We start from the raw sequence: 18232 nt of genomic DNA, 5'->3' as shown, positions 1-18232 counted from the left end.
GTCTCACCTCCATCGTCGGGCCTCTGCGATACGGCGTCACGTGTTTATTGTTGCATCTCCTAATCTTAGACGCTTGTCCTACGCATTGCCCAACTTCGTTGCCTTATCAGTGGCCGTTGTAACGTTCCGGGACCAGGCTCCCAGAGGAGTGCTTTGGTGACAAGAGCTGGAGTCCCATGGCCGGCCCTCCAAAAGAAGTGAAACATGAGAATCTTGGTATAGATGAGCAGGGATCACATTCCATGGGTCAAAAACAGGTTAGTCTCTCTCCGCTTCAGAGATGTCTTTGATGAGAAAGAGTGGGGTTTTAAGGGGTAGCAACAAAATTAAACAGTGCTCAGCAGAACAGTGACAGCTGGCCCACGAAGAGACTACAAACTCTTGCTCTCGGTCTTCATCTGCATTTCAACAACCAACTTACACACTACGACTGACATGAACATACAAACTTGCTAACTACCAGTTTTTACAATTAGCTTGATAGTCTTGCCGCTGTTCATCCGGTGACCATGTGAGTATGGCCATCCCAAACAAGTAGATCTGTGAGCAAATTCCCCCCCAACCCTTCGAATGAAGCTCAATCACATACCGAGCTCGGAGCACCTCATGAGGAGATGTGTTGCTGACCAGACAATCAACAGGTAGCTTGAACAAGCCAATAAACGGCTTCTGTTGTTATGTGAGACTCCAGGCTTCCGGGTTGCCTACATCTGGGTATCTCGGCCTGAGCGATGGGAATACGGAGGACTGAATGGAAATCCAGCCTTTTCTGTTTCCTTGTTGCTTCTGGGATATTTTTTCCTATCATATTTAGTTTCCATGTACCTACCGGCAAATGGAGACTACTCATCTTGGTGTAATGCGCCAGCTGCCATCTGTAACGGACAAGGCTAAAGTTGAATTCTTTTTTCTTTTTTTTGCTATCTTTCAATTTTCTTGCAAACAGGGAAAATAACGACTGCGTTGTTTCTCGACCTACCAAATGTTGACTGCTTGAATGGTGGTGTGCATCACCCCCTTCATTCCCTCGATCGACTATTACTTGAGCATCCCCAGGTTCCAGGAAGGACAAGGCTGGAGAACAAGTCCGGGTCATTTTTAGTGTGGCTGCGGGGCCGTTGAATGCGTCGATGGCGACCAGACATTCCTAGCCCGATAGGGCAAGTTGCAGCCTGAGGCTCATAACGGCAGACACCCGAGGCTGCAGCAACGCCGGTTCCACTCGCGGGAGAGGCATTTTTTTTTTCGGTCGTCTCTATGGCGGACTCACACGACTTCGATCTCTCCGTTTCAATGTCTTCCCCATACATTCGCTTGGACCCCGTTCCTGAATCCCCGCCATGAGGTAGTTGCCTGTCTGTCCTCGCCACGAGATTACTTATTCTTCTTTTGCTATCTCCAAGCTCGTCTTTTATCGTGCTAATCTCACCATTCCTCCCGCCCCTCCAGATCCGCCGTTTTACCAGATTTTCCTCCTTTGTCCCCGCTTCCGAATCGGTCATCCTCTCCTGTGACTCTCTATCCTCCCAGCTTCCCACAGCCTTTCAAGTCTGAAGAACAGTCCAATATGGTCCGGAACATCGTTGTTATCGGGGGCACTTCCCACCCGCAATTGACTCAGACCATCTGCAACGTGCTGGGCATCCCGCCGGCAGATGTTCTGCTGTCGAAATTCTCCGTGGGTGAGACCCGAGTGGAGATCAAGGAATCCGTCCGCGGAAAGGATGTCTATATCATTCAGTCCGGTGGTGGAAAGGTAAATGATCTCCTCATGGAGCTTCTGATTACCATCTCGGCTTGCAAGACCGCCTCCGCCAAGAGAGTCACTGCGGTCCTCCCGCTTTTCCCGTACTCGCGTCAGAGTGACATTCCCTACAACAAGACCGGAGCTCCTTTGGTCAAGTCATCCCTTGCGGGGAGGCAAGGCAATAACTACACCTTTGAAAGTACCCCGCCTACCCCACTTCCTGGGAAGTCCGAAACTGGAGGTCTTCTGAACGGTCTGAACGGCGTCGATAACCTGCAGAAGAGCCTGGCCAAGGCTCAATTGGAAGATATCAGCAATGGCAGCCCTGTGAAGAAGCAACGCCCGGTCAATGGTCTTCCCCGCAGCGATACCATGGAGTCCCTGCAGTCTGAAGGTAACAGGTTCGCACTCAACGGTGCCGACGAGAAGATCAACAACTTCCAACCCCGCCCCGGCTACAAGCAGTGGGTGGCTCAGGCCGGTACCTTGGTCGCGGACCTGCTCACCTGCGCTGGTGCAGACCACATTATCACCATGGATCTCCATGACCCTCAGTACCAGGGATTCTTCGACATTCCGGTTGACAACCTGTACGGCCGCCCACTCCTCAAGAGCTACATCCAGCGGAACATCCCCAACTACAAGCAGGCCGTGATCGTCAGTCCCGATGCTGGTGGCGCGAAGCGTGCTACGGCGATTGCCGATGGCATGGGTGTTGAATTCGCCCTTATCCACAAGGTTAGTATTCGGCCTGCTGACTTCTTTACATGGAGATACTAACCACTTTCAGGAACGTCGTCCTACCCGTATAACGGATCGACAGAACGCTACCATGATGCTGGTGGGAGATGTTAAGGATCGGACGGCGATCTTGATTGACGACCTGGCGGACACGTCAAACACCATTACCCGAGCGGCGAAGCTCCTCAAGAAGGAAGGAGCTGCACAGGTTTATGCTCTGGTCACCCACGGAATCTTGAGTGGAGATGCCATTGATCGGATCAATGCTAGCGCTCTCGATAAGGTGGTTGTTACAAACAGCGTTGACCAGGCAGACCACTTGCGCAGATGCCCCAAGTTGGAGGTTTTGGAAGTCGGTCACGTTTTCGCTGAGGTAAGTTCGTCGGAGCTCCAGCCCCTGAAGCATAGCTAACGAACTGTAGGCTATCCGCCGTGTCCACCACGGTGAGAGTATCAGTACTCTTTTCCAGTACGACTAACCAACCAAATCATTGATTTTATTGCATGCGACTTTTCTTTCCCATGGCAGGGATAGATGACACCTTTTGAAAAAAGGAGTGACGAATTGAGGTTATATCTTGATGAATTTTCTTTATATTGTCTTTGACATTTGCTATACTACTTTGGTTTCCATAAGCATACCATCGCATACCATCTATCACTTTTTCTGAAACCTACTCAACGGAGCCTGAGAGGAACGGATAAAGACACGCTCAATGTGTTCCCAATGCACAGTTATGACTCCCTGGATCCATCTTCTCATGACTTCGCTCATGTTTCACACGTTTAATGCTGTATGAGAATCTCGGGGCCTCGTTATTCTGACACCTTGTGTGTCGCCCTTAATTTTGGGTTTTCCACTTTGGATCGCGACTGTCTGGATAACTTCTGTAGACAGATTGGCTCAGAGCTTAGCACATGTCCATGTCCATGAACAAATACATTCGAGAAATGCTGGCTACTCTAGCATCAATGTCGTCTGTTCTTATTCTACTCATAATACCACAACAATAACAACCACAATCTCAGGGTAGATAATGTCGGCGTTATCTATATACTATATCACAAGAAGCGAAAATCCCAAAACGCCGTGGGGTCAAGGATAGAAAAGATCGAAGAGCCAAAACAACTAGCATGGACATGCTGGGCGGATTTATGCGCTCATTACAGGGACTGGGTACTAACTAGACACAGCGGATATGGGAGGAAACAAAGGCGCCCTAAAGTCACACGTGCAACGGGTGCGGGGAAAAGAGTACATATTTTGGCGGATAGTTCAAGAGAGAAAGGACAATGATGGGGTAACAACAAAGAGATGGTATCTAGAAAACGGAAATGAAGTTTCCAATTCTCTCCTTCTGGTTTTGGGCAATGCACTCGGCAATCCATGTGACGTTACGGATTTCCTGCGATCCATTGTTAGTAGATGTTAGATTGTTCTTGTGAGAAACGGTAACTCACCTGCTCCTTCAGTCTCATCCATGCGTACACCACGGCCGGGGTGAACTGCCGTGTGAACACAACCTTGCTCAGCTCCATCTCCTTCTGGTAGAACAGGTCCTCCAGACTCTTTCCATCCGAGCCACCCATGCCACCTAGGCCACCACCACCCTGCGTGAGACCAACAGCATCAAAGAACGCCTTGTAGTCCGCAGAAATGCTCACGGCCAGAGCCACGGATTCAATATCATCAGCGCGCGAAAGCATCAGCGATCCCTCTGGATACAGCTTGCCAAACTCCGGGTACAGCTTCTTCCGCTCTTGCTTCGACAGCTCCGTTCCAAACGAGTTCAGAGTGATGTTGATGGCACGACGGTCTGCCTCGAACTGCAGGATCTCGGACATGACCTCTTGCGTGGGAGTGCCCTTGAAATCAGGGTGTGTGGTGACGAACTGGTGGAAGTCCTCCAAGTAGTTCTTATAGAGCGTGTTGCGCACGATTTCAATGTTCAGTTCATCCAGGTCCTGATGGCTCAGACTGCTCTTGAAGTAACCGGCCAGCGGCGTCTCAACCAGCACAGAGTTGTAGAGTTCTTCGATGTTCGTGGCGACGCAAAGAACAGGCAGCGTCTCGAACCAGCCTAGGGGGTGGCATCGCTCGAGGAGCTCGCGAGTGTCACGTTCGTGCAGAGTACCGGTGATGAGCAGTGCGATGTTGTCGATCATGTACCCGTACGTAAGGTATTGCAAGAATTTGGCGGTCGACCCCGTGGCCTGCGCGAGGAGGTAGCGGAACTCAGCGACCAGCTTATCCGTCATCTTGCCCGCAAGGGCAGAGGTAGAAGGGTTGGGAGGGAGGGAGGCGAGGAAGTCGCCATAGGCGGGGGCAAGCTGCAGTTTGACATCTGATAGAAGCAACGTAATGTTAGAATTATCAAGGGAGTAAGAGAGCAGGTGCAGATCAACGGACCATCAATCGTCTCGCATTGGGTCAGGTTGGAGTAGTGTTGGCCGGTTAGGAGGCTGTTCCGATAACCACGGACAATACCCTCGATATAACTGGGAACGTTCAATCAGCGACCTGAAGGGAAAGAAATACAAAATGCAACAGTGAAACAGACATACCCGCTGTTGACGTTGAAAAAAAGACCCTCCATGGTGGGCTAGCAGATGGGCAGAAGTCCAGATGTCCACTTACAAGCTCTCCGCAGTTGATAGACTGACGACCACTCGTCGACGCATCGGCATCCCGTGGGGCTTACATAATCTGAGCACTGCACCAGCCACGGCGGCGGCACCACCAGCCACACTCGGATGGCGCTTTTCGCTTTTTTCACTTTTTAGTTTCTTGAGGTTAAAAAATATTCCCAGCGGATTTCAGTCCATCCCGTCCAGCACGCCAATTCCCTCCCACCCCCCGGCCTTTTCTTTTCCCTTCTCACCTCTAGCTGTTCCTCTGTCTTTTTTATTGCAGCTAGAAGTCGAGGCCGTGCACCATGACGCTCTTTATCCTTACGGAAACCAGTGCGGGCTATGCCCTGCTCAAGGCCAAGGACAAGAAGCTGTTGAAGAGAGATGATCTGGCTACTGAGGCTTCCACCGCAGAGGGTGTTTCTAACCTGTAAGTGCATTCTCATGCATCGTTTACTTTATTCACCCCCGATTGTCCATTATCTGCGCGTGGTGTCTCAAAAGCAAAAATTTTCCCCCACCGCGTCTGGACCCCGGCTAACCGCCGCAATTGTAGTCTGAAGTTGAAGAGCTTCCAGAAGTTCGACAGCGCTGCTACCGCCCTGGAGGAGGTTGCTTCCCTCGTCGAAGGAAAGGTCACTCCTCGCCTGGCCAGCCTTTTGGACGAAGTCAAGGATGAGAAGAAGGTTTCTCTGGCTGTCGCCGACCCCAAGCTCGGTATGTGGCGCAAACTTGTGCGGGAAATTGAGGATAAAATTTTCGTGTGACTGACTGGAATTGATATAGGCAATGCCATTGGCAAGCTCCCCGGTCTCTCCATCGAGCTGGTGGCCGACTCTTCCACCACCGATGTCTTCCGTGCCATTCGTGAACACCTGCCCACCCTCATCCCCGGCCTTCTCCCTCAGGACATGTCCACCATGTCCCTTGGTCTGTCGCACTCTCTCGCTAGACACAAGCTCAAGTTCTCCCCCGACAAGATCGACACCATGATTGTGCAGGCCATTGGTCTGCTTGACGACCTGGACAAGGAGCTCAACAACTACGCCATGCGTGTGAAGGAATGGTACGGATGGCACTTCCCTGAGCTGGCGAAGATCCTGAACGACAACATCGCCTACGCCAGACTCGTCCTCAAGATGGGCATGCGCACCAACTGGGAGTCTTCCGATCTCGCTGAGATCCTCCCCGAGGAGATTGAGGGTGCCGTCAAGGCTGCTGCGGACCGCTCCATGGGTACCGAGATCAGCCAGGAGGATCTGGAACACATTCAAGCTCTGGCCGAGCAGGTCGTTGGCTTCGCTGAGTACCGTCAACAACTGGCTGGCTACCTTACCGCCCGTATGAACGCCATCGCCCCCAACCTGACTGCCCTCGTCGGTGATCTGGTCGGTGCCCGTCTTATCGCCCACGCTGGTAGCTTGACCAACCTGTCCAAGAGCCCTGCCAGTACTATCCAGATTCTGGGTGCCGAGAAGGCCCTGTTCCGTGCTCTTAAGACTAAGCACGACACTCCCAAGTACGGTCTGATCTACCACGCTTCCCTGATCGGCCAGGCCACCGGCAAGAACAAGGGTAAGATGGCCAGAGTTCTGGCTGCCAAGGCTTCCCTTGGTCTGCGTGTGGATGCTCTCGCTGAGTGGGACGACGATGCCACCGAGGAGGACAAGGCTGCTCTCGGTACGGAAGCCCGCTACAACCTCGAGCGTAAGCTTGCCGCCATGGAGGGCAAGCCCCTCAAGCCTCGTGGTACCGCCATTGCCCCCAACGGCGCTCCTCAGGCCCAGAAGTTCGAGATCAACGAAGCCCGCAAATACAACGCCGATGCTGATGCTGTTACGGGCGACGAGCCCGCTTCCGCTAAGAAGAGCAAGAGCAAGAAGCTCGTAGAGGAGGTTCAGGACGAGGAGATGGCCGATGCTGACTCCGACGAGGAGTCTGACTCGTCCGACGAGGAGACCGACAAGAAGTCCAAGAAGAGCAAGGACTCTGAGCTCGAGAAGATGGCCGAGAAGGCCGGTCTGAGCCTCAAGCGGTACAAGCGCAAGCTTGAGCGTGGAGAAATCCAGTTCGACGCTGAGGGCAACCCCAGCGCGGTCAGCAAGAAGGACATCAAGAAGGCCAAGAAGGAGTCCAAGAAGTCGGCCAAGGGTGAGGAGAAGAAGCGCAAGCGGTCAGACGACGGCGAAGTCGACAACTCTGAGAAGAAAAAGAAGAAGAAGAAGAAGGGTGAGGAGTAAATTCGAATGAAGTCCTCAAACAAAAAAGTTTCACAATCAACACACCTGATGGGAATGCTTCAAATTTCTGTATGATATCACACCATGTGGGCCGAATTTCTTCTCTTTTTCCTCTTTTTCTCTCTATCTCTGTTGCTATTTTGCTTGAAGATTATATGTTTGGGTGGCATTTGATGGATGGATCTTACTATCATCCCCTGGCGCAGAGGTGCTTGTTGGTATAAGGCAGTTCAAGTTCCAGAAATAATGTTCTTTCTGAGTTGGATTTTCCCATGGTAGTTGTAATGTATGTAGTTGCAATGGTTGATGTTATATCGACCAACCTTTCTGCAGCTAGACTTGTACGTACTCTTTACTGATAAATGACCATGACTACTGGCCCATAACACCTGCAACACAGTCAACTCCATTAGAGGTTTGTCTTATTTACATATAGTAGAGGTCCCTTGGTAGCCTCTGTGGTTCGAGGCCAGCAAGATTTTAAAGTCCTTTTTCTTCTCATCTTTAGTATGCAATGATTCGGTTGAGCCTCAGAGAAAGAAAATGACTTCTTTCTTTCCTGCACAACAAGCGGAGTAGGCGACGCTACAAACAAAACACTAACTCCTATTTCTGACCCTCACGTTGGATGAATTCCCCTCATCTCACTACTTAACTTCTCCACCATTTACAGAGGCAATTGAAGGGCAAACCGGCTACTGTCTATCTTTCCTACGCTACACGCTATTAATTTAGTCACGATTAGTCGTAAGTAGGGAAAGAAAGTATACAGAAATGACAAAGCTCCATTGACTGATCATCATCATTATCGATCAACATTAAGGTTATTCTATCTCATGAACTTAGTTATACAATGGAAGAATTCATGCCACAGCTCGCAGGAGCTAGGCTCTATGAAACATGGTAGCGATGGCAAAATCAGTGCAGAGCAAGGATCTTAGCAACAGCAGCCTCGGCAACAACCATGATAGTAGCCTGGATGTTACCGGTAGGAAGGTCAGGGTGGATACTGCCATCGACGATGAACTGTACAAGATAAAAGTCAGCAAAAGCGAAATCTCAATGAGCAACAGGGCAGCAGTGTGGATGGGGATGTACATACCAGGTTGTCAGTACCATAGACCTTGGTGTTGAGGTCAACGACCGAGGTGCCGTTGTTGTAGCGGCCATCGTCCGTGCCAATCTTGGCCGAGGTGGTGTAGTGCATACCAGGGCTGACGCTGCCGAGGATGGCGGAGACGTTGGTGTAAGTCTCCAGCTGGAATCCGGTAGAGGGGGCGGTCAATTCTCCGACGATCTGCTGGAGGAAAGCAGTGGCGGCAGCGCGATCACCGGCAGTCGTGAGGTAGGGAGACTTGTCCCAGACGGTGGAGCCATCAGTGTCCAGGCCGAGCACACCGGAAGAGGTGAGACCGTGGGTCATGTAGGCGGTGATGGTGACCTCGTTGGTGCCGGAGGGAGCACAGGAGCCCTGGTAGTAGCGCGTCTGGCCGTCGACGACGTTGGAGGTGAAGAAGATCATACGGTGCTTTCCTTGGGTGAGGAGACCGCTGCCCTGGGCGTAAAGGCTGATGTCAGAGACATCGGAGCCGTTCACGATGGCGTCGTAGTCGGGAAGGCCATAGCTGGTGCCGTTGGTCTTCAAGATGATAGAGAAGATAGGGTGGTCCTTAGCACCGATACCGACGGGAAGGTTGATCCAGTCCTTCTTGGGGGGGACGATCACGCCGCTCTGCTGGGCGATCTCAATCTGAGAGCTGGGTCCGATGCCGGAGTTGAAGAGGATACGAGGAGTGGAGAGAGCACCGGCAGAGAGGACGACTCTTCCGTTGTGGCCCAGAGTGATGTTCTCCCGGCGGCCGAAAGAGTTCTCGACCTCCACACCAGTCACTTGGCTGCCGGCGCGCAGGAGGCGAAGCACCTTGGTGCCGAGACGGAGGTTGAAGTTCTTGCTCTTCTCAGCCAAGGGCAGGTAGGTGCGGACGGGACCAGCACGCATCTGGTCCTTGATGTTCCAGGCAGGGTAGCTGTAGACCTCGTGCTTCTCGTTGGGCTCGGCAATCATGTCAACGGACTTCCAGCCGATCTTGTTGAAGAAGTTGGAGAGGACGGTGTAGAGACCCTGGTCGTAGCGCTTGCCATCGGCGGAGGGCAAGATGGTTCCGGGGTTGCGCTCATAGAGCCTGTCTGCAGCAGGCTTCACGTCGTCCCATTTCCATCCCTTGGGCCACTTATCGTTAAAGTCACGGTCCGGCGGGTGAACGAAGACCATGTAGTTCAAGGTCACACCACCACCCAGCACACACCCGGCATAACCGGCGACATCAGAGCAGAGGTATTCCTCCCACTGAGGCAGGGCACCAATGTCGGCAGACAGTCCAGGCAGGTCAACCGCAGTCAAGGTTTTGTTCCAGACGAGGGTTTCGTTGGATCCAGTGGCCACGGTAGGTCCATAACCTCTCTCCAAGAGCAACACGGTCTTGTTGGCCTCGATCAAGCGTTCAGCAGTAATGATACCAGACGGTCCACCACCCACGATGATGTAGTCATACGAACTACCCTTCGGCGATGCGTGGACACGGGGAGAGGCCACGGCCCCAAGAGCAGAGCCAGTGGCAAGGAGGCCTGCAAGCAGGAAGGATTTCATGGTGAGAATGATTTTGGGTGAGGATAGAGATTCTCATCCAGTCATGGTGAAACGGGCAGGTCCCTTTATATTTCCATAGGGTCCGCGAAGGTCCCGGAAAAACGCTTTTTGTTGGCACGCACCAAGTTGCCTTCTTCGTTTCCACTTAGTCAATAACTTGCTAGCTCCTCAGGAAAATGAACCCGATCATGTCATAAGAGTAGCCAATTTGGCTCTCTTCCGCTAGCTCCGTACCAAATCCCTCCGATGTACTCGCAAGTCCCACTACCCAGGTCCCTCAATTACTCGAAAATGTCGCCTGAGTCTGTATGTCGAAGAATATTCTCGTTTCAGTGGACCGCCTCCCGATGACGATCGTTTCCTCATTTGCTGTTATCTGATCGTTGTAGATGCCATTATTGCACAGGTGAACCGATGAGGTGGGTAGGCGAAGACAACCAGCGGCGACATTGCCTTATCATTGGCAACCGAACTTTGGGTTCAGTGGACCCCGTGAAAGCGCCAGCCGCTTCTAGCGCGAAGAAGACGGATTTCAAAAGCCTGACAAAGCCAGGTTTCTAGGGGAGAGTGGATATGAGAGCCTTTGGTGCACAATATGGAAGTGGATATCTTAATAAAATTCGGTTGAAAAACTTGGCGGTTGAATAGGCGAAAACAGATGAGTGAGGGTTGACAAATGATTATTCACCGTCCAAGCCGGGTCTCGCTGTCCCACTTGCCAACTCGGTAGACATCTCTGTTCTGGAAGTTGGTTCAGGGTTCATGGCTCGCTTGCACCGGGCCGTACGGCATTGATCAATATAGCAGTGGTCGTCGAGCACGCGAAACAGGCCGGACGACACGGATGGTGGACAGGCACAGGACTCTCATGATTCAAATCTACCGATTGACTTTTTTTCCTGTCTAGCTTATCTGGACGTCTGTACTTGCAGTCAGCTCTGTTGTATCGACGCAGTCAGCCCTAGCATTAGTGCCGGCGACTTAATGTTAAACAAAGCTAGCCAGTAGTCCGGATCCTGCCCGAACAACATGCTGGTCTGGCTAAGCTTTCCCCCCTTATCTCATGCATACTCACCTAGCCTAGTTTCAGCTTAATTTGAATGTGAAGGTTTAACCGCCAATATTCAATAGATCATAGTTGAGAAAGCAGTCAACTCTCATGTGCATCCGGCACCTCAATTAAAGATAGTGGTGGTGCCATCTGAGCGCGGTAATGAGTATAGATAAGAGGTGAAGTGGTTGCATTGCATTTACTGCCTGCAGGCACCTGCACGTGCCTGCAGCAAGCCAGCCGCTAACCCCCTGCATATGGTATGTCCACTTCCATAGCATCATGGATCCGGTGTAATCCATCCTATCCCAATCCAGTTTGATCTCCGCAGTGTTTTCTGTGCTGCTCTAAATCCCAAAATGGATCCCAATGCGCTCTACATTGTGCTCTTCATTCGTGATGATCCTCCTAAGCCCAACGATTACCACTGGGCGCTCTACCACCACCGCGTCAACAGCGGCATCAAGTACCATATCACCAACGAAGGCAACGGTTGGATTCCCGGACATGGTCCCGAATCAGGCACCGGCATCCTGAAAGCCTTCCTCCTTGTGGGACTGATTCAGATTGCAACCATACCGTCCACTACCTCAGCGCAGGAGACTTTAGACCGTGTTTGCCGAACGTACGACGGACATCTGAATGACAACGAAGGCAGAACATGCCGGACGTGGCTACTGGATGTGTTAAGGGATCTACAGGAGCAGATGGGTGTGCTAAATGGAGTTGACATCAAATCACTAGAGAAAGAAGCCATGGACTGGGGCAATAAGTACGCGTTTGAGGCCTGTCGAAATGTTCAACCAAGACCAGTGGAGAAGAGCGTGTACATGGCGTGAGGCAATTGATTTACCTAGTTCTAATTCCTATCTCATTCGAGAGACTTGATTAATTGCACCAATATCACTCTTTACTATTTACAATATGCCAACTCTCTCACCGCTGATGATTGCCCGGCAGAATCAGCCCAATTCCTTCTCCGCCCCGCATTTCCAGCACTTTTTTTCCCGCGTCGCATTATCCACCTATCAATCGGCCAATATCACCACAATCTGCACAATTAGACCATCACAATGAGGGTAAATTCTGATACAATGGCCCTGATCATAAAGTATTATACTAAGTAGCGAAAAACAGATCGTCGATCCCCAATCCGCCACCCTCACCAACATAGAGGTCCTGGCCTATTTAACGGCCAATCCTCCACGGCGACCACCGAACCCGCCGCCGAACTCCAGAAACTGGGTTCCCAGTCCGGATCTACGAGACCACAATACTGTTGTTAAGGAGGTGCGCATCCCTTTATTGAATTGATATCCACAACCTATGTGTTTCTCTGTCGAGTAGCTATGCGGGGCTGGATACATTGCCTGGCTACTTAGACGGTCCCGAGCTACGCACCACCCAGCTGCGGAGTACACCCTCTTTCTTGCATCAAACATACATACATGCACAAACCAGAAAAGCTGACTCTTAATCAAAACTTTCAGATCCACAACTACGTCACCCGACTCTCCCCCCATCTCCTCAACTACCCCAAATACACGAACCTCACCCCCGCTCAAATACAAGCTCAGGCACAGTCGACCACAACAACAGCCATCCCTCCATCCCAGATCAACGCCCCCACGCCACTCGACCATGCGCTCCGGGAGCTCGTCACCAGGTTACAGCCCTACGGGCTCACCAAGGGTGAGGTGCTGATGATCGTGAATCTGGGGGTGGGGTTACATGCACCCGCGACGGAAGGAGAGGATGGTGAAGAGGCGGGTGAAGGTGGGGAAGAAGAAGAAGAATATGATGATGAGAATGCGGAACAGCAAGTTAATGGTGGAGAGGATACGAATGGGATGATGGAGGTGGATGGGGCCGAGGAAGGACAGGGAGGGGAAGGGGAAATACCAGAAGAAGATTACGGGGCATTGGCGCTGTTGGATACGGTGATTGAGGAGCGCGAGGAGAGATTGAGTAATGAGGATGTGAATAATGTTTTGGCGATTATTCGGGAGACGTTGGGGTCGGGGATGAAGGGTTCGGAGGGGGAGGGGATGGATGAGGAGGGATAGATTTTTTTTTGTGCGGACCGTACTATATATATACCATGAACTATGGCTATTAACTACTAAACTTGGTAGTTATTTCTATGTGGATTATTACTTACGTGCATGTGATAGTACTAACGAATTGTAGCATATTCTATCTATTCTATACAGACCCTGGTATATAATGAAGTATCCCGTAGATACTCTCCGGCATCCCGACTCAAGAAGGAATATCATACAATAGAACAACTAGCCTTTACGCCTGACTGCAATGAAACCAGCAAAGCAAGGAGGGTAAGGCCCATCACATATGCAAAAGCATCACATCAGATCCACTTCGCTCAAAATCGATAAGTCATGAACCCCAAACACCATGTAGATATGCACGGCCATAGCTGATGGCAAGTTCTTGCTGCAGTTTGCAGCTTCACGCTATAATGAAATATGCAGAATGAACAATGGACCACATTTGTGGATAAATAGTAAGGCCCACGCCAGCCATGTCACCAAAGGTAAATTGGCAGGCGGTAAGTTTTTCTCAAGAACCAGTCTTGGAGACAGATCACCAAATGCCTGGCTTTTCTTTACCCTTGATGACGTTTCCGAATCGGTTGTAAACCGGCTCGTCAGCGTCTTCGCCACTTTCTTTGCCAAAGGGACCGAAGTCATCATCGAATAGCTCTTTGTCATAGCTTCCACAAACCTCAGTGTAGGCTAACCATTCACCCTTGTCAGTCCAGAGACCTCCCCTACCACCGCGCATGTCCCACCACTCTTGTCCTCCTAAGAGGGAAGATTGGGCGGCGTCGAACCCATTCGGGGTGCGCATGTACTTGCGGAGAAGAGCACGAGCCCATGGTTGATACCACATCTCTGACCACCACTTGTCAAGGACAGAATGATCCCCATCGACATGCAACAGAGCCGGTACAGATGCCGAGTGAATGTTGGTCATCAACGGGAGGTTGTGCCAAGTATGGTTGCGCGGATTCGGAAGTTTGTCGAGCGTCTCATTGAAAGGCGGGTTCAGCCAATCATCCTTGCCAAATTTGGGCTGGATGAATGGGTTACCGATGCTCTCAGGCGTTATATCCGAAGGGATCAAAAGGCGCTTTTCTCTAGGGACGCCATGCTGCATCTGCACTGCCGAAGTCTTGGTGACATTATTGTAGTGAAGCCATTCGACATCCATCTTGGCATTGCGCATGTTGAAGAACAGACGGGATTCATAGTCGACTCCAATGCCATATTCATAGCGGGTGCCAGACTCGAGGCGCGGTTGGGTAGCTCCTGTGATATTGGAAGCATCAGAGATGCCTATGAGTGTGTAGAGCCATTCCATGAATCCATTCGCAGAATCCCGCCTCTCAAGCTCCCGCACATATTCCTGTCGACCAAACATTTGCGTCATAGCTAGATAATCTCCCCGTGCGTTGCGGTGTTGGTGCACGAACCGCAGAACCTCGGCGTATATCAACTTGAGATCAGCTGCCTGGCCAACAACTGCGCCAGGCTTAAGCCAGCGCGGCCGATTCAGATGTCCTTGTGGGTGGATATCCGTCTTCCACCCATAAGCGTCCGGGGGCAGGCTGGATTCTGGGACTGTCACACACCCTGCATCTAGGGTGAGCCCAGGGAAACATTCTTTGCTCGCTGCAAATAAGACTCTCTGAGAGTATTTCTGTATCGTTTCCTGCGAGCCTGTACGGTACGGCCTGTCAACGGTCACGGTACCATATTTCCGAAGCAATTTCTCATTGTTCTCCCTGAGGAGATTTTGGAACCTCTGGATCAGAACCTCAGGGGGTAACTGGAAAAACACGTCCTGAGAATCAACGATAAGGACGAGATCTTCATCCTTTATTTGCGGGTTATACGCCAGGTAATTGTATATGCCGGCTATGCGGTCCACCATGGCAGCGTAGTCTGTGTACCCCGTTGAAGGCGACTTGCCATAGCTAATCAACGTGGGCGGTGGGTAGTTCAGTATCATTGACGACGTCAAGGTGCGACAGAGTGAGGCGGACTTTTGCGATGCAGGTATAAGAAGGTGGAAAGACGGGGTTGACTTTTGCAGATTATGCGGAAGACTATCATTTCGGTGCAAAACATGACCCGGGGAAGTGAAGACCATCGGCAAGTCTTCGGGGCGCTCACGGGAGGGGGGATATGATGGGTATCTCAACCAGTAGCTAACATGTGGCTAGAGAAAGAGGCGCTTTGTCAGTACCACTTCCTTGAGACAGTACATTGCATAGTAGACATACTTGACTGGATCGCGACAGCAACAGCAGCGTGAAGAAGCATGTGGCGGCCAGGATCATCAGCGTCCTAACGGGACGAGCTCTGAGACGGCGAGGATGAAACTGTTGCTGCCATAGCATCGTCATTGACGAGCGCGCCGTGTGATAATGATCGGCCCATGGGCCGTCTAGGATGCCCTGGAATGACATCCTGAAAGCAGTGGAAGTGGAAACTTTGCTTGGACACTAGATTAGAGTACCGCTGCTCAGCAGCGGTGGACGGACGATCCGACTGAACGTCAGATCGTGGTCACTAGACAAGAACCGCTGGGTTTAGCCAAATGTAGAAGAGGGTCTTCCCAACGATAAGCATTCCTGCGAGCGGGACATGCGATCAGGAAGAGCAGCGAAGCTGACGGGGGGGGGATATCGGATTAAGAGAGTTCAATGGGGTTGCTAGGCGCCATGCTGAGGCAGAAAGGACAACAGTCAATGGTGACGACAGCAACAAGATGAAGAAGAAGAAGAAGCCAGTGTCGGGGAAGAGATCCATGCCACGCGGACATAAAACGCGAAGAGGAGGAGGGAAAGTAGTTCAAGGTCGACTCGGGCGGGAGACCACTTCAGCAACAGAAAAGTGACCGATTTGGGTGAGGATTTACGTCGGCGTGTGGAACCGGGCCAGGGACTGGGGGAAAGTAGCTGTCCGGTCATTGGCCTGCCCTCCTCTTTTTTCTTTCCTGCGGATTTCAATCGACTGGATGGATCATGAATTATGGACTCCTCGCTTTTCCCCTTTGGTTCCCGGCCCTGGCCTCCGTCGGTATTGCGATGTGCGAGTATCGCTCCCTGCACCCGTTAATGTCCCACCGCATCTTTGTTTCTTTTTCCTTTTTACCTTTTTATTTTCTTCCCCTGCTCTGCAGTACTTTTGTCGGTCTCTAGCCGGGCCATGAAAGCTTATCTCCTTGTGGGATCTACTGATCCCACCCTCAGGTGCATAGTCTCCTCCATAGTGAAAGTTGTTCGCCTCAGCCCACGAAAGTCGGTTACTCAGCGGGAAACGCCATCGTTGGATCTGGCCGCGTCATCGAGACTGCACATCCCATACTGCCCGTGCCCTCCCAGTTCTTGGCACGAATCGGATGGTGGTTTCAGATTGCTTGCTTATTAGTCCATCGCCGGCCCTGTGTTCGGCCTACGTTGTAAACTGACGTCTCCCTATGCATGACTCCACATTGCCCATTCTACTTTGGACCTAGATTCCCCCCGTCCATAACAAGCCATGCAGCCCGGACGAGTGCCGTCTCAAATCGTGCTCCATCTACGGCTTTGGATTGCATGAATAGAACAGACGATTACGAAGCAGGCGCTTCGACTAGCCACTTCGTAGTTCCGAGGACGTCTGATAGACGGTAGTATGAACTGCATGAACCCCAGGCCCGTTGAGCCGGTTAGCTACTACCGAATCTTTATGGGAAAAGCCCGCCTATCAAATAATTTTCCGGGGCTGAGGAAAAGCGCACGGTACTATAGTAGACACACAGAAGCACACTGGCAATCCTTATGTACAATGCCAACGCCGCCAAAATGCAATCAATGGCCCAGAATAAATCGACAATACAACAATATAGACATTTCGAAGAAGCAGTGGCTCATTCCAGGTATATCTCTTCTCGCAGCCGTTGCAAATTGCGGAAGATGCCACCCCCCGGGCCTTCGCTTTCTTGCCGCCGATGACCCGTTGTTGGTCCCTTCGTAGACGATCCGGACGGCTGCTGGGACTGGTCGGATCGGCCCTGATTGTCTAGGGCCTTGCGACGGTCCTCCACGATCTTAGCCAGGCTGTCTACAAACCGGGTCCGGGCCTTCTCCTCCGCAGTGCCCTTCCAGACAAGTGCCAATGTACGTAGCGACTCAACACGTCGCGAGGCAGCTTCAATCCCCTCCTGCCCGCCACCGTTGCTATCTAAAAGCTCCGTTACTTCCTTTCGCAGCTTCTTAGCCACCTCTTGGCCCTTCTCCTCGCGACTGTGGCTCTCAGGCCCCGGTTCCGGCGCCGACACCGAAATAAATGACGATGTTATAGACGTCTCCGATGGCGGGAGGGGCCATTCCATGGCATCTCCGAAGGTCTGCACCACTTCTTCCAGTCGTGCCCGGACTTGGTTCAACGTGCGTAGCTTGGTGATATATTCAGGGTCCTGCACTGTGATTGTCTCCGCTCGCTCTCCCTGTTCCCCAGCATCTTCCGATTCCTCCGCCCCGGCGATCTTGTCATTGTCCGCAGCGCCCGGGACAAATCTCTCAATGTCACTCCGTAGTGCGTCCGTCAACGTGTCCGAAAGTCCAATAGTCTCTCCACGCAGCAATTCAACTTCGTAAGCTAATCGACCTCCGCTTCGTAGAATCTCATCGGTAAGTTGTGTAAGGGCTGTGGAATGTCGAGCATTCTGCGCGTTTATTTGTGAGAGGACGGACTGGAGTTGTGTGGACAGTTCGGGCAGGGAAGAGGCCCCCGCAGGACCCCGCGAGAGGTTCGTTTGAGATGACGCCAGCGTCAGCGCAGGAAGAGCATTGTTGAGGTACTCGGCGGGATCAAAGGACTGGTCAGTGAAGTCTGGTGTCATCTCGAGTGACGGGCGTGAGCTTGGTACTTTCGCAGCTGTAGGAGCCGGGCTGGGGGTCGGCGAAGGAGCCATTGTTTCGGTAGCAGTCTTCTTGATCGAGAGGACAGATGGGCAATTACGCCCTGTTTCAGCGCTATTTCATAAATCGACAGCCCGCCGGTAAAGGTCAAGGCACAATGCAGTGAGTCGTCAGATAGCTAGCAACAAGGTCATGCTTGTCTACGACTTTCGGCCACTGACTGTTGAGATGAAGCCAGGCA

At 51.8% G+C, this 18232-nt stretch overlaps 11 protein-coding genes across 11 annotated transcripts; 5 read left to right on the top strand and 6 right to left on the bottom strand.

Annotated features, from left to right (window-relative positions):
* Window positions 1-122: 122 nt before the first annotated feature.
* BO79DRAFT_58129 (uncharacterized protein) lies at window positions 123-465 on the top strand. Its single transcript, XM_025689449.1, has 2 exons — window positions 123-257; window positions 345-465. Exons 1-2 carry the CDS (start codon window positions 177-179, stop codon window positions 432-434), a joined length of 171 nt encoding a protein of 56 aa, XP_025535175.1. The 5' UTR covers window positions 123-176; the 3' UTR covers window positions 435-465.
* A 384-nt stretch (window positions 466-849) lies between these two features.
* On the bottom strand, window positions 850-1659 carry BO79DRAFT_58135 (uncharacterized protein). The gene has a single exon (XM_025689450.1). It carries the CDS (start codon window positions 1500-1502, stop codon window positions 1020-1022), a length of 483 nt encoding a protein of 160 aa, XP_025535174.1. The 5' UTR covers window positions 1503-1659; the 3' UTR covers window positions 850-1019.
* BO79DRAFT_202848 (ribose phosphate diphosphokinase subunit PRS5) lies at window positions 1282-3446 on the top strand. Its single transcript, XM_025681672.1, has 3 exons — window positions 1282-2485; window positions 2538-2861; window positions 2911-3446. Exons 1-3 carry the CDS (start codon window positions 1568-1570, stop codon window positions 2965-2967), a joined length of 1299 nt encoding a protein of 432 aa, XP_025535173.1. The 5' UTR covers window positions 1282-1567; the 3' UTR covers window positions 2968-3446.
* An 81-nt stretch (window positions 3447-3527) lies between these two features.
* On the bottom strand, window positions 3528-5114 carry BO79DRAFT_181117 (H(+)-transporting V0 sector ATPase subunit d). Its single transcript, XM_025680131.1, has 4 exons — window positions 5054-5114; window positions 4899-4987; window positions 3950-4833; window positions 3528-3894 (listed from the first exon to the last, which is right to left on the bottom strand). The coding sequence occupies exons 1-4, from the start codon at window positions 5083-5085 to the stop codon at window positions 3811-3813; spliced, it is 1089 nt and encodes a 362-aa protein (XP_025535172.1). The 5' UTR covers window positions 5086-5114; the 3' UTR covers window positions 3528-3810.
* A 196-nt stretch (window positions 5115-5310) lies between these two features.
* nop58 (RNA-processing protein NOP58) lies at window positions 5311-7700 on the top strand. Its single transcript, XM_025685692.1, has 3 exons — window positions 5311-5549; window positions 5676-5836; window positions 5906-7700. The coding sequence occupies exons 1-3, from the start codon at window positions 5425-5427 to the stop codon at window positions 7357-7359; spliced, it is 1740 nt and encodes a 579-aa protein (XP_025535171.1). The 5' UTR covers window positions 5311-5424; the 3' UTR covers window positions 7360-7700.
* A 577-nt stretch (window positions 7701-8277) lies between these two features.
* BO79DRAFT_221700 (cellobiose dehydrogenase) lies at window positions 8278-10006 on the bottom strand (the record flags this gene model as incomplete). The annotated part of the gene is made up of 2 exons (XM_025683530.1): window positions 8278-8385; window positions 8462-10006. The coding sequence occupies 2 exons, from the start codon at window positions 10004-10006 to the stop codon at window positions 8278-8280; spliced, it is 1653 nt and encodes a 550-aa protein (XP_025535170.1).
* Window positions 10007-11352: 1346 nt separating this feature from the next.
* On the top strand, window positions 11353-11964 carry BO79DRAFT_211380 (uncharacterized protein). The gene has a single exon (XM_025683014.1). It carries the CDS (start codon window positions 11417-11419, stop codon window positions 11894-11896), a length of 480 nt encoding a protein of 159 aa, XP_025535169.1. The 5' UTR covers window positions 11353-11416; the 3' UTR covers window positions 11897-11964.
* Window positions 11965-12102: 138 nt separating this feature from the next.
* BO79DRAFT_248179 (uncharacterized protein) lies at window positions 12103-13123 on the top strand (the record flags this gene model as incomplete). The annotated part of the gene is made up of 3 exons (XM_025685691.1): window positions 12103-12136; window positions 12195-12347; window positions 12548-13123. Exons 1-3 carry the CDS (start codon window positions 12131-12133, stop codon window positions 13121-13123), a joined length of 735 nt encoding a protein of 244 aa, XP_025535168.1. The 5' UTR covers window positions 12103-12130.
* A 150-nt stretch (window positions 13124-13273) lies between these two features.
* Window positions 13274-15552, bottom strand: BO79DRAFT_202832 (glycosyltransferase domain-containing protein; the record flags this gene model as incomplete). The annotated part of the gene is made up of 2 exons (XM_025681671.1): window positions 13274-15302; window positions 15367-15552. 2 exons carry the CDS (start codon window positions 15550-15552, stop codon window positions 13662-13664), a joined length of 1827 nt encoding a protein of 608 aa, XP_025535167.1. The 3' UTR covers window positions 13274-13661.
* A 92-nt stretch (window positions 15553-15644) lies between these two features.
* On the bottom strand, window positions 15645-15926 carry BO79DRAFT_58103 (uncharacterized protein). The gene has a single exon (XM_025689448.1). It carries the CDS (start codon window positions 15893-15895, stop codon window positions 15737-15739), a length of 159 nt encoding a protein of 52 aa, XP_025535166.1. The 5' UTR covers window positions 15896-15926; the 3' UTR covers window positions 15645-15736.
* A 994-nt stretch (window positions 15927-16920) lies between these two features.
* BO79DRAFT_211378 (uncharacterized protein) lies at window positions 16921-18161 on the bottom strand. Its single transcript, XM_025683013.1, has one exon. It carries the CDS (start codon window positions 18042-18044, stop codon window positions 16998-17000), a length of 1047 nt encoding a protein of 348 aa, XP_025535165.1. The 5' UTR covers window positions 18045-18161; the 3' UTR covers window positions 16921-16997.
* Window positions 18162-18232: the final 71 nt, after the last annotated feature.

Source organism: Aspergillus costaricaensis (genome assembly GCF_003184835.1).
Source record: "Aspergillus costaricaensis CBS 115574 unplaced genomic scaffold BO79scaffold_41, whole genome shotgun sequence".
In the NCBI taxonomy this organism is placed as follows: domain Eukaryota; kingdom Fungi; phylum Ascomycota; class Eurotiomycetes; order Eurotiales; family Aspergillaceae; genus Aspergillus; species Aspergillus costaricensis.
The sequence above is the reverse complement of the archived record's forward strand: the minus strand, read 5'-3'. Positions and strand labels throughout refer to the sequence as shown.

Bases quoted from the DNA above. Each gene is read 5' to 3' on its own strand.
- BO79DRAFT_58135 (XM_025689450.1), bottom strand. From the start codon at position 1,502: ATGACCGATTCGGAAGCGGGGACAAAGGAGGAAAATCTGGTAAAACGG.
- BO79DRAFT_202848 (XM_025681672.1), top strand. From the start codon at position 1,568: ATGGTCCGGAACATCGTTGTTATCGGGGGCACTTCCCACCCGCAATTG. The intron at 2,486-2,537 runs GTTAGTATTCGG...AACCACTTTCAG, and splicing joins AATTCGCCCTTATCCACAAG to GAACGTCGTCCTACCCGTAT. The intron at 2,862-2,910 runs GTAAGTTCGTCG...AACGAACTGTAG, and splicing joins TCGGTCACGTTTTCGCTGAG to GCTATCCGCCGTGTCCACCA.
- BO79DRAFT_58103 (XM_025689448.1), bottom strand. From the start codon at position 15,895: ATGGATCTCTTCCCCGACACTGGCTTCTTCTTCTTCTTCATCTTGTTG.
- BO79DRAFT_211378 (XM_025683013.1), bottom strand. From the start codon at position 18,044: ATGGCTCCTTCGCCGACCCCCAGCCCGGCTCCTACAGCTGCGAAAGTA.
- BO79DRAFT_211380 (XM_025683014.1), top strand. From the start codon at position 11,417: ATGGATCCCAATGCGCTCTACATTGTGCTCTTCATTCGTGATGATCCT.
- BO79DRAFT_58129 (XM_025689449.1), top strand. From the start codon at position 177: ATGGCCGGCCCTCCAAAAGAAGTGAAACATGAGAATCTTGGTATAGAT. The intron at 258-344 runs GTTAGTCTCTCT...AGTGCTCAGCAG, and splicing joins ATTCCATGGGTCAAAAACAG to AACAGTGACAGCTGGCCCAC.
- nop58 (XM_025685692.1), top strand. From the start codon at position 5,425: ATGACGCTCTTTATCCTTACGGAAACCAGTGCGGGCTATGCCCTGCTC. The intron at 5,550-5,675 runs GTAAGTGCATTC...CCGCAATTGTAG, and splicing joins GCAGAGGGTGTTTCTAACCT to TCTGAAGTTGAAGAGCTTCC. The intron at 5,837-5,905 runs GTATGTGGCGCA...GAATTGATATAG, and splicing joins TGTCGCCGACCCCAAGCTCG to GCAATGCCATTGGCAAGCTC.
- BO79DRAFT_181117 (XM_025680131.1), bottom strand. From the start codon at position 5,085: ATGGAGGGTCTTTTTTTCAACGTCAACAGCGG. The intron at 4,988-5,053 runs GTATGTCTGTTT...GAACGTTCCCAG, and splicing joins TTTTTCAACGTCAACAGCGG to TTATATCGAGGGTATTGTCC. The intron at 4,834-4,898 runs GTCCGTTGATCT...TGCTTCTATCAG, and splicing joins CCAATGCGAGACGATTGATG to ATGTCAAACTGCAGCTTGCC.